General features: G+C 43.6%; 1 protein-coding gene across 1 annotated transcript; it reads left to right on the forward strand.

Moving 5' to 3' along the window:
• Nucleotides 1-157: 157 nt before the first annotated feature.
• On the forward strand, nucleotides 158-12,535 carry TSFM (Ts translation elongation factor, mitochondrial). The gene is made up of 6 exons (XM_032348805.1): nucleotides 158-287; nucleotides 582-755; nucleotides 1,379-1,507; nucleotides 2,886-3,008; nucleotides 9,866-9,953; nucleotides 11,957-12,535. The coding sequence occupies exons 1-6, from the start codon at nucleotides 231-233 to the stop codon at nucleotides 12,361-12,363; spliced, it is 978 nt and encodes a 325-aa protein (XP_032204696.1). The 5' UTR covers nucleotides 158-230; the 3' UTR covers nucleotides 12,364-12,535.
• Nucleotides 12,536-12,666: the final 131 nt, after the last annotated feature.

Genomic DNA, 12,666 nt, shown 5'->3' on the forward strand with positions numbered 1-12,666 from the left:
TTTCTGTTATTTTATCTATGGTGGGAGTGAGGAGATGGGGGGGGATATATCCCTTGTGAAATCGTCTCCAAAAGCAAGGTAGAAGCGGCGAGTGCGCCCACCTCGGTCAGCAGGTGGCGCAGTCCTCGCTCGGCGCGTTGTGGTGAGGAGATTTGGCCCTGCCGCGGCGCCGTAGGCTGGTGGCCTCACCGGTGCGCCGGACGGCGGCAGCGTACTCTGGGGCAAGGGAGATGTCGCTGCTGCGGTCGTTGAGTCTCCACCTGGTCGCGCGGGCCGGGAGCTGTTCGGTGAGGGGTCTGGGTCCTCCCACCGTCCCGCCTTCCTTGCAGATCTCCCGAGCGCTCGGAACGCAGTGTTTCCTTCCGTTCCCCGTTCGACTCCATCCTCCTCTCCCCGCCCCCCCACGCCCCCAACCTCATTTTCTCTGTGGGGTCCAGTCCCCAGTTGGCTGCCTTCCCCCACCCCCGGAGGAGGTGTCTCCTAAGGTGGCCTCCTAAGGTGGCATTCCCACCGACGTGCTCTCCACTCGCCGGAGTTCCTGGCTGCTTCCTGCTTCTCATCCCTTTCTTCTTCCTCTGCAGGCGGGACCCCTTCGGCTTCAGTCGCTTCAGCCGTGGCACACATTTCACACTGGGCCCTGGCTCTCTTCTGCGGCCTCCAGCAAGGAGCTTCTCATGAAGCTGCGGCGAAAAACAGGCTACTCCTTTGTAAACTGCAAGAAAGCTCTGGAGACTTGTGGCGGGGATCTCAAACAGGTGTGGGGGAGGAGGGCGAGGGGAGCGGGGCGGGGTACTAGGGCCCGAACTCAGTCTCTCAGGGAGGTGCTGCTAGGGAGCAGTGAATCAGACCTGCTACCCAGGGACCCATAACTGCAGAACTCTGGGTAGGATTCTGACTTAAATGACAACCTCACCCTTTGACGGTGTTTTGACTCTGGAAGCACTTAACTCAGGATCCCATGGTTAGCAAACTCTATTCCAAGCACACTTCTATGCTGTTTCCCTGCTGCTTGGAGCCCAAAGGGCTCGTGTGGGCTTTGGGAATGAGAACCATCAGGACTCAAACTGTGGTGCCCTCACACTAACCCTGTGATCTAGGACACCTTACTCTTTCAGAGTTGAATTGTTCTTGTCTGTATAATAGAAATACTACTGTCTGCTTCATGGGGTTGTTGTGAAGATGAAATTTATCCAAAGCACCAGGCACAATGCCTGGTATTTGGCATTCAGTGGTAGGCTGCCAGAAAACGATAGATGCTTTCGTTTCCATTATAGGACTGAAGGGAAGCAGAAAGAATTAGGGAACCTGAACATATTTTAGAGCTCCGTTCAGTTCTAAATTCTATGACTTTGTCATCTGCTGTATTTTTAATTTATAGGCAGAGAGCTGGCTCCACAAACAGGCCCAGAAGGAAGGCTGGAGCAGAGCTGCCAAACTCCATGGCAGGAAGACCAAAGAAGGTCTGATTGGGCTACTTCAGGAGGGAAACACAACTGTGTTAGTAGAGGTGAGTTGTCAGAATTCCAGATAACCAGGAACAGCTGCCCCTTGGGTGGAAAGAAGAGGTGTTTGAGAACAGCAAAAGGTTGTTGAAATTAAACTAGTGAGACCACAGTTATGAATTCACTTAAGTATAGAAATGCACAGATATGTTTTTGAATAAAGGCCTAGAAGTCAAAAAGATTACAGATATCCCCCACTTTTCGAAAGTTTGAGTTACGCACTTTACATTTACAAAAGACCTACATTCGTACCTGTTTTGTTTTTGGTTAACCAAAAGAAATTCAAAGAGTACTTTCACTTTTATGAAAAAAAAAACAAAAGGCAAAAAGTGAAAATAGCATTCCCTGTTGGTTTTGCCCTGAGTTGCTTTAGAGGCAGGGGCACCCTAACAGCAAGAGTTGTGCCCCCAAACTACTCCCTGCCCAAACTACACTCAGCCTCAAGCTGCCATACCTTTGAACTTTGTGAGCATCTGTATTTTAGGTCGATTTATTTTGTGCACCCACGTCCATCTAAATGAATGATAACTGATTTTTCGCTTTATGCCATTTCGGCCAACAAAAGGTTTCATAGGAATATTCTGCTTTGAGATGGTGGAGCAAACCTATGCTTCTACATGTGAGACTCGTATAGCCTTATAACTTGCCACTGATTGTTTCCTGGAACACATTTTATTTATTTATTTATTTATTTTTTAAAAGATTTTATTTATTTTTCAGAGACAGAGGGAGAGAGCGCGAGCGAGCACAGGCAGACAGAGAGGCAGGCAGAGGCAGAGGGAGAAGCAGGCTCCCTGCCGAGCAAGGAGCCCGATGTGGGACTCGATCCCAGGACCCTGGGATCATGACCTGAGCTGAAGGCAGCTGCTTAACCAACTGAGCCACCCAGGCGTCCCTCCTGGAACACATTTTAAAGCTAGGAATTATATTAGTTGATGGATAGCATGTAGCTGTTTTAGAGGAGGTTTAGGGGCCTCAGCTGGTGAAGAATCAGATGTGGGTTGGTTTAGAGTGAGAAAAGGAGATAAGCATGCTGATAGCAAAAGTGGCTTGGTGTTGGAGGAGCCTGGAGAATTATGTGTTCATGGCCTGCAGCCACAGGCAAGTGGTGAACTTGTAGTGAGTCCTTTGGGGGACATTATGGAACCGTCTTTTGAAAGTGCGAGTCATTGCCAACTCATTGGTGGAGCAGGAATCACTTCATTCAGTTTCTGGCCTCAAGCTAGGAGAGGAACCGCAACCTTAAAATTCTAGGGTCTTTTATTTCTGTTTTATTGAATCTGCAGCTTGTTCTGCAGTACCTTGGTTTACTCTCCAATTTTATGGCACTTTTGCAAACTGTCCATAAACAGCCTATAAACAACATCAATTTGTTCCCACCAGGTAAACTGTGAGACAGATTTTGTTTCCAGAAATTTGAAATTTCAACAGTTGGTCCAGCAAGTTGCCCTGGGAACCCTGTTGCATTGTCAGAACCTAAAGGATCAACTTTCCACGTACAGTAAAGTGAGTTTTGGGATTATCTGTCAATATGCTGGATTTGCGCACACACCCCTTTCTTTTTTTCTATTTTTTTTTTTTAATTAATTAATTAATTAATTAATTTTTTTTTTTTAAAGATTTTATTTATTTATTTGACAGAGAGAGATCACAAGTAGGCAGAGAGGCAGGCAGAGAGAGAGAGAGGGAAGCAGGCTCTCTGCTGAGCAGGGAGCCCGATGCGGGACTCTATCCCAGGACCCTGAGATCATGACCTGAGCCGAAGGCAGCGGCTTAACCCACTGAGCCACCCAGGCGCCCTTTCTATTTTTATTTTTTATTTTATTTTTTATTTTTTTTAAGATTTTATTTATTAATTTGACAGAGAGAAATCACAAGTAGACGGAGAGGCAGCCAGAGAGAGAGAGAGAGAGAAGCAGGCTCTCCGCTGAGCAGAGAGCCCGACGCGGGACTCGATCCCAGGACTCTGAGATCATGACCTGAGCCGAAGGCAGCGGCTTAACCCACTGAGCCACCCAGGCGCCCTTTCTATTTTTATTTTTAAAGATTTTATTTATTTGACAGTGCGAGCACGCAAGCAGGGGAAGCAGCAGTCAGAGGAGGAGGGAGAAGCAGGCGCCCCTTGGAGCAGGGAGCCTGGTAAGGGACCTGATCCCAGGACTCTGGGATCATGACCAGAGCCTAAGGCAGAGGCTTAACCAACTGAGCCACCCAGGCACCATGACACACTGCTTTCTTAGGCTCTTCGCTGTTCCCTGTTTTTCAGACATCCTCATGGCTCACTCTCTTACTTCATGTCCTTGCTTAAATGTTATCTCTTTGGAGAGAAACATCCTTCCTATTGTTCTAGCCCCTTATTTTGCTTCACTGAAAAAGTTTTGTTATAATACTATGTATTTATTATATTTTTATTTATTTATATATTGATTGTCTTCCCCAATAGAATGTGTGAGTTTCATGAGGCAGAGAATTTGTCTTTTCACTACTGTGTCTTTGGTGAAAGAGGAGTGGGCCCAGCATTTGGTTGGGGCTCATTAAATGTTGAATGAATGAATGAATGCCAGTGGTGTAGAGTCCTTCAAATCAGCGGAAGCGTTTTTTCTTTAAAGATTTTTTTTTTAATCATTTGATACCGAGAGATACAGAGAGAGCACGGGCAGAGAGAGAGGCAGAGGGAGACAGAGAAGCAGACTCCTTGCTGATCAAGGAGCCTGATGTGGGGCTCGATCCCAGGACCCTGGGATCATGACTGAGCCAAAGGCAGATGCTTAACCCTCTGAGCCACCCAGGTGCCCCACTTTCCTTTTCTTTCTTTCTTTTTTTTTTTTTAAAGACCTACCTATTCTAGAGAGAGTGAGAGTGGGATCCGGAATTGGGGGGGGAGGGGACGAGGGAGCAGAAGAAAATCCCAAGCAGACTCCCTGCCAAGGGTGGAGGCCTATGGAGGGCTCCAGGCTCCCCTGGGGTGGGGGATGGGGGTACAGCTGGGTGCAGGGTTCAATCCCACAGTAAGACCTGAGCTGAAATCAAGAGCCAGAAACTTAACTGACTGAGCCACCCAGGCACCCTAATCAGGTGAACGTTTCTTTGTATTCAGAAATCTAGAATAGCCTGAGGAAGGGATTTCTTCTTTTTTTCTTTCTTTCTTTCTCTTTCTTTTTTAAGGAAAGGATTTGTAAATACAGATATTGGAGAAGGCACAGTTTAGGAAAACTAGTATATTCTTGTCCATAGGAGAAGCAGGATGGAATTATATTAGTCTGCCTTTGGTTCATCCTTAAGGTCAAGACAAAAATGAACCAACTACTCATTTTTTTATGTGTGTTTTTACTACCTTTTCTCTCCTTTGTATCCTTCTCTTGAGAGCTTGTGGTAAATGTTCAAAGATGAGCTACTTAAACTAGAAGTTCTAATGTATTTTCTTTCTTTTTTAAGTAAACTCTGCTCCCAAGGGGTGCTTGAACTCATGACCCCAAGATTAAAGAGTCGCATGCTCTACCAACTGAGCCTGCCAGGCACACCCAGTTTTTTTTTCTTTTTTTAATTTTAAATTTTAATTTAAATTTTTTTATTATGTTCAATTAGTCAACATATAGACACCTAGAAGTTCTAATCTTGACTGCCTATAAGTCTGTAACCCTGAGCCATTCACTTATTTTGTCTCTGTTTCATTATCTGTAACAAATATTGGTTCATTTTAGCTTCATTTAATTTTTTCCCTTTTGGCCTTTAATTTTTTTTTAACTTTTATTTTGAAAAAAATTCAAATTTATGGAAAAGTTGCCAGTGTTCTGGAATAAGCTACATTGTAGTTTTATCTAGATTCACCATTTGTTAACATTTTGGCACATTTGTTGTATTACTTTTTATATACTTTTTGTTACCATCACTCTTTCATTTTATTTTAAAGTAACCTCTGCACCCCAACTTGAGGCTGGAACTCACAACCCCAAGGTCAAGAGTTGCATGCTCAAGGGGCGCCTGGGTGGCTCAGTCATTAAGTGTCTGCCTTCAGCTCAGGTCATGATCCTAGGGTTCTGGGATCGAGCCCCGTGTTGGGCTCCTTGCTGAGCGGAAAGCCGGCTTCTCCCTCTCCCACTCCCCATGCTTGTGTTCCATCTCTCACTGTGTCTCTCTCTATCAAATAAATTAAAAAAAAAAAAAAAAAAAAGAATTTCTTGCTCAACCAACTGAGCTAGCCAGGTGTCCCATCACTATTTAAAGAAATTTTTTGCAAGTATGTTGCAGACAACAGGACCGTTATTCCCTTGAATAGGTTATTTCCTAAAAATGACATTCTTCTATGTAACCACAGTACAATAATCACAATAAAGAATTTTAACACTGATACAGTATTTTAATTTATATAATATAGGACATATATTCATATTTTGCCAGCTAGCACTTTTTCTTCGGATCCAGGATCCAGTCCGGTATCATGTGTTGTAATTAGTTGTCATGTTTGTTTAGTGTCCTTTCTTTGCTTCACAGCCTTTCTTTGTCTTTCATTACAATGACCTTTTTTTTTTTAAAGATTTATTTATTTATTTATTTGACAGAGATCACAAGTAGGCAGAGAGTCAGACAGAGAGAGGAGGAAGCAGGCTTCCCGCTGAGCAGAGAGCCCAATGCGGGGCTCGATCCCAGGACCCTGGGATCATGACCTGAGCCGAAGGCAGAGGCTTTAACCCACTGAGCCACCCAGGCGCCCCACAATGACCTTTTTTAAAAAGATTTTATTTTTAAATAATCTCCACACCCAAGGTGGGACTTGAACATACAGTCCCAAGATCAAGAGTTACATGCTCTCCTGACTGAGCCAGTCAGGAACCCCACACTGACATTTTTTTTTTTTTTCAATAAGCTCCTTTTGAATTTTTTTTAAAAGATTTTATTTATTTATTTGACAGAGATCACAAGTAGGCAGAGAGGCAGGCAAGCAGGCTCCCTGCTGAGCAGAGAGCCTGATGCGGGGATCGATTCCAGGAACATGACCGGAGTTGAAGGCAGAGGCTTTAACCCACTGAGCCACTCAGGCACCCCCTACAATGACATTTTTGAAGAGTAGAGGACAGTATTGTAGAAAGTCCTTTAATTGGGTTTGTCTGATATTTCATCATAGTTAGAGTTTGGGTTTTTAGCATGAATATTAAATAAATTATCCTGTATATTTCCCAGGATGGTGCATCAGGAGGTATGTGATGACCATTGGTCTCATTACTAATGATGTTAATTTTAATTTTTTTATTATTTTTTAAGATTTTATTTATTTGAGAGGGAGAGTGAGAGAGAGCACACAAGGAGGGGGAAGGACAGAGGAAGAGGGAGAAGCAGGCTCCCCACTGAGCAGGGAGCCCAATGCAGGGCTTGATTCCAGGACCCCGTGATCACGACCTGAGCCACAGGCAGACACTTGACCCTCTGAGCCACCCAGGCAGCACTGATGGTACTAAGGTTTTAAGATTTTATTTATTTATTTATTTATTTATTTTAGAGGGAGAGTGAGCGTGAGCTTGTGCTGGAGCAAGCAGGGGAGGGGCAGAGGGAGAAGGAGAGAGGGAATCTCAAGCAGACTCTGCACTGAGCGAGTAGCACGACCTGGGACTCGATCTCACAACCCTGTGATCATGACCTGAGCTGAAATCAAGAGTTGGATACTAGGGGTATCTGGGTGACTCAGGCGATAAACATCTGCCTTTGGCTTGGGTCATGATCCCAGAGTTCTGGGATCGAGGCCTGCATCGGGCTCCCTGCTCAGCGGGAAGCCTGCTTCTCCCTCTCCCAATCCCCCTGCTTGTGTTCCCTCTCTCTGTCCCTCTCTCTCTGTCAAATAAATAAATAAATAAGTAATTCTTTTAAAAAAAAAAAAAAAGGAGTTGGATGCTCAACCAACTGAGTCACCCTTTGTCCCTGATGATGTTAATTTTGGTCTCTTCTTGGTCAGGGTAGTATCTTCCAGGTTTCTCCACTGTGAAGTTACTCTATTTCTCTTTATAATTAACCAGTAGTCTGTATGGGAGATTCTTTGAGACTGTTTAAGTGTCCAGTTCATCAAAAAACTTTTACCTGAAAGTATTAGCATCCATCCATGATTCTTTGTCAGGTTCAGTTATGACTGTTAATTATCAGTTATGACTGATATTTACATAATGGTTACTTTTCTATCTCTTAAAATTTCTTTTACTTGTGTTCATTTTATTAGTTGGCATTCTACTGCTGCTCTGCTCCTTCAGCAGACAGATGCAGGAAGTGTGTGTGTGTTCCAGTTCTAATCCTGCATCCCAGGTTTTTCCTTTCCTTCCCCTATTCTATTTTTGTATCTTCCCTCTTGCACTGTCAGTACACTGGCTCTTAGCAACTTCAGTGTTTACTTATTTTCTCATCATTCCAATACACACTAAATCGTTTTAGTGACTATACCTGACTGCTGCAAATAACAAACCTGTTAAGGAGTTTAAGATTCCTTGGATGTTGTTTTTGTCTTTACATTGGAGTTACATGGTCAAAGGACCATATTCAAAGTTACTTAGATTAGTTTTTACCCCTTCTGTGAAGTTACATTAATACAGTTAGAGTCTTGTGTTTCTGTGTAGTTAATTTTGGTTTTACCCCCAAATTCTTGTTAATCTAATTTTGTTTTTAAATTTGTAAAACATTGGGGCACCTGGGTGGCTCTGCCTTTGGCTCAGGTCATGATCCCAGGATCCCAGGATCGAGCCCTGCATTGGGCTCTCTGCTCAGCAGGGAGCCTGCTTCCCTTCCTCTCTCTCTGCCTGCTTTTCTGCCTACTTGTGATCTCTGTCTGTCAAATAAGTTTTAAAAAAAAATGTAAAACATTAACAAGATTCTGAAAGTTAAAGCTGTAATATACATGCACACACGTGTACACACAAAGAAGTCTCACTCCTCTTTCTCTCCTTTCTACCTTATTCTTGTCCACTCTAGTAGATAACTAGTTTCATTGGTTTTGGGTATCCTTTAAGTCTTTTTTGCAAAAACAGCATGTTTATATAAATCTTTCTTACACAAATGATGGCATAATATATACATACTCTTGGGGCACCTGGTGGCTCAGTGGGTTAAAGCCTCTGCTTTCAGCTCAGATCATGATCCCAGGGTCCTGGGATCAAGCCCCGTGTCGGGCTCTCTGCTCAGCAGAGGGCCTGGCTCCCTTCCTCTCTCTCTGCCTGCCTCACTGCCTACTTGTGATTTCTGTCTGTCAAATAAATAAATAAAATCTTTAAAAAAAATGTGTGTGTATATATATATACTTTTTTTAAAGATTTTTTAAAGGTATATATATATATATATACACACCCACATACTCTTTTTTTTTTTTTTAAGGATTTATTATTTGAGAGAGAGAGTGTGCACGCACACGGGAAGTGGCAAAGGGAGAAAGAGAGAATCTTCAGCAGACTCCTCACTGAGTGTGGAGCCCGATGCAGCTGCCCCTAGATATATAGTCTTTTAATTTGCTTTTTTCCACTTAATAATATAACCTGGAAATACTTTGTAGCAGCTCATGCAGATCTTTTCTTTTTACCAGCGCATAGTTTTTCCATTATGTGGCTGTGCCATGGTTTATCCAACCAGTCTTTTAGCTTTAACATTTTATGATTGTTTGAAAATACTGTTCTTGATTTCTTGGAAACTACAGTCAAAGAAGTTAGGCCAGAGGATGGGATTGAGATAGAATTGGGGGTGATACAGTGATAGAATATAATAGAGATAAAAATAGAACTCTTATAAATTTGTAACATCTTTGGCTTAATGAAAACATTCATTGGGCGCCTGGGTGGCTCAGTGGGTTAAGCCGCTGCCTTCGGCTCAGGTCATGATCTCAGAGTCCTGGGATCGAGCCCCACATCGGGCTCCCTGCTCAGCAGAGAGCCTGCTTCCCTCTCTCTCTCTCTGCCTGCCTCTGTGCCTACTTGTGATCTCTCTCTGTCAAATAAATAAATAAAATCTTTAAAAAAAAAAAAAAAAAAAAAAAAAAAAGAAAACATTCATTTAGGGGGCCCCTGGGTGGCTCTGTGGGTTAAGTGTCTGACTCTTGGTTTCAGCTCAGGTCATGATGTCAGGTTCCTGGGATCAAGCCCTGTGTTGGGCTCTGCACTCAGCAGGAAGTCTTCTTGAGAGTCTCTTCCTCTCCCTTTGCCATTCCCTTGTGCAGGCTTGCTCGCTTATGCTTTTTCTCTCTCAAATAAATAAATCTTAAAAAAAAAAAAAAGACCTGAAATATTCACTTATACTTAGTTGTCTTAAATCATTTTTTGAGAAACACACTATTTTTGCCTAGTCTCTTTGTAATTTAAGTGGGACAGAACAGATTTGTTCTTTTTGTGTATGTGTGCACTTAGGGCTTCTTGAATTCCTCTGAGCTTTCTGAACTTCCAGCTGGGCCTGAGAGAGAAGGTTGTCTCAAGGATCAGCTAGCCTTAGCAATTGGTGAGTATTTGTAAGGATTATGGGATCTGGAAATCATGAACTGGACCTCCTGGTATCTTTGATATTCCTCCACACCTGATCGGGAATTGCAAGTTCATGTGCCCACAAGGGTCAGGATATATGAATGTGAGAAGTGGGTTGTGTTGTGCGTTAGACATTAGTGAGCAGTAGGGTCCCTGAGACTTTCACACTGGTGAAGGAAACTGCCACCAGGCTCTAGCCAGTTGTTACCTTGCGTGGTCAGAATTTTTAAATTCCTTCAAAAGAATTTAGCTTTCTGTTTAAAAATTTCAGTTTTTAATGTTTGCAGCTGATTAAAATGATTTTCCTCAATCTGCGGGCTGACCAAAGCATGTCTTTAGGCAGGGATGGCTTTTGACTTCTTCCAGTTGACTACCTCTCTATACGCTGTGGGAGATACACTACATCAGAAGTCATCTCACCTTCTTTATAAAGGGATCCAGGAATATTTGGGGGCATCATGTAGGAATTTGAGCTCTTTTTAAGAAAAATCTGATCCTGAATTTGTGAAGGTTTATTTCTTCAGAACCACTGGGCACAGGAACCATAGCTGGATCATTGTGCCAGAACTAGTGGGAATTTTGCTTTCTTCCTGCGTGTCCTTGATGGAAGGAGGGAAGTAGGGCTGGGTTGGAGCTTGCTGGGAATTTACTGCTCATCCATCGTTTCCAGTCAAGGCATCAATTCTGTTTTTATCAGGTTATCTTGAAATATGTATGATGTTTTAGTGAGTCATGGCTGAGAAGCCAGGCAGACAGCTGCGAATGGGACTTATTAAGAAATTCTGGAAGAACTGGGTGTTTCAGCCTTGTCAATTTCTGAGAATTAACTACTGTTCAAATGCTTTGAATTGTTTTAAGATATCTTTTGATTTCTCTCCTTATTAAGACTTTTAGATATAATTATGGCTAATGCAGGGATATTTACCTAGACCTTTTGGGGTCTCCTAACCTCTTTCCTACCCTTTGGCTTATTTGGACTTATGTTAGAGAGAATAGCATCCTGAGGAGACAGGGAAACCTGGAATTATATTTGATTCTTAAAAATAATGCTGGGGGCAACTGGGTGGCTCAGTGGGTTAAGTTCCTTCCACTCAGGTCATGATTCCAGGATGCTGGGGTCGAGCCCTACATCGGGCTCCCTGCTCAGTGGGGAGCCTACTTCTCCCTCTGCCCCTCCCCCTGCTCTTGCTCCCTCTCCCTCTCAAATAAATAAAATCTTAAAAAAAAAAAATTTATTTTTGCTGAGAGGAAGTTGAAACTACCTGATGGTATGGGGTTTGGGTTTTCTGGGGCTTTTAGTTGTGGACTTTTTCCTGCTATCATGGATGACGAAGAGTTGTGTCAGTTATGGTGATTTTCGGGAGGGATGGTAATTTCAGGGGAAGAAAACACCTAATTGCTTTGGAGTGAGATGCAGGCTTTGCTTCCAGCTCTGGCATGTAGTAGCTGTGTAAGCTTGGGCGGTAGCTTGAGCTTTCTAAGCCTACATCAAACATAGTAATGATAGCCAGCATTTGTGTGCTCTCTGTGCTAGATCATGTAATTAAGTGCATTTACATATGTTACTTTATTTATGTCTCCTAAGAACCCTGCTTTCAGATTATTTTAAGTGATGTCATCTCCATGTTGTGGAAGAGGAAACAAAGGCTTGATAAATTCATAAATGGGGTTATGTCACTTGCTGGTAAGGGGCGGAACTGGGACCCGAGTTCAGGGTCTGTGGGACACCATAGCCTATGTTTTTAAGTACCAGTCTGGCACGTTGTTGGTGTTCCATAAGGGTGTTCTTTATTTCTCCCACCCCTGCCCACTCCTCCCACATACCTTTTCTTAAATGGCAAATGGTATCTCTCCATATTCATAGTGTAAATGTGGGGAGAGAGGACTGTCTCCCAAACTCGGCCACTTCTATGCATATTTTGGTAATTGCCACGGGTGTCATGTTCTAGAAGCGTGTTACTTGTTTTTTCTTTTTCATAGGGAAACTGGGAGAAAACATGACTCTTAAACGAGCCGCTTGGGTGAAGGTGCCAGCTGGGTTCTACGTTGGCTCTTACGTCCATGGAGAAATACACAGCCCATCGCTCCACAACCTGGTGCTGGGGAAGTATGGGGCCTTGGTCATCTGCGAGACATCTGAGCGCAGAGCAGGCCTGGAGGACCTGGGCCGCCGCCTGGGGCAGCATGTGGTGGGCATGGCCCCCCTCTCTGTTGGCTCTTTGGATGATGAGCCTGGTGGGGAGGCAGAAACCAAGATGCTGTCCCAGCCATACTTGCTGGATCCCTCCATCACGCTGGGACAGTATGTGCAGCCTCAAGGGGTGTGTGTCGTGGACTTCGTGCGGTTTGAATGTGGAGAAGGCGAAGAGGCAGCAGAAGCTGAATAGGTTCCAAAGACTTGGCTGGAGGAAAGGTTTCTCCTCAGCTTTGGACATCATTATGAAGAGAAGTTATTTCCTAAGCCTCTTCAAACCCAGAAGTTGTTTTTCATTGGTGTTTATAAAGAAATGATAGACTCGATGAGTAAAGCTTTAAATAAAATTGCTATATAATTAAGAAGAGTAGAATCTTTTCCTTGTTTGTGTAGTGCTGGATTTAGCTTTTTTTGTGCCTGACTTGTGCCAGGTTGTGGAAAACAGCAGGGGGGCCTTACTGAAGGGGCCGCCAGTATCTGGAAGGACAGATGTAAG

Source organism: Mustela erminea, chromosome 6 (genome assembly GCF_009829155.1).
Source record: "Mustela erminea isolate mMusErm1 chromosome 6, mMusErm1.Pri, whole genome shotgun sequence".
Classification (NCBI taxonomy): Eukaryota; Metazoa; Chordata; class Mammalia; order Carnivora; family Mustelidae; genus Mustela; species Mustela erminea.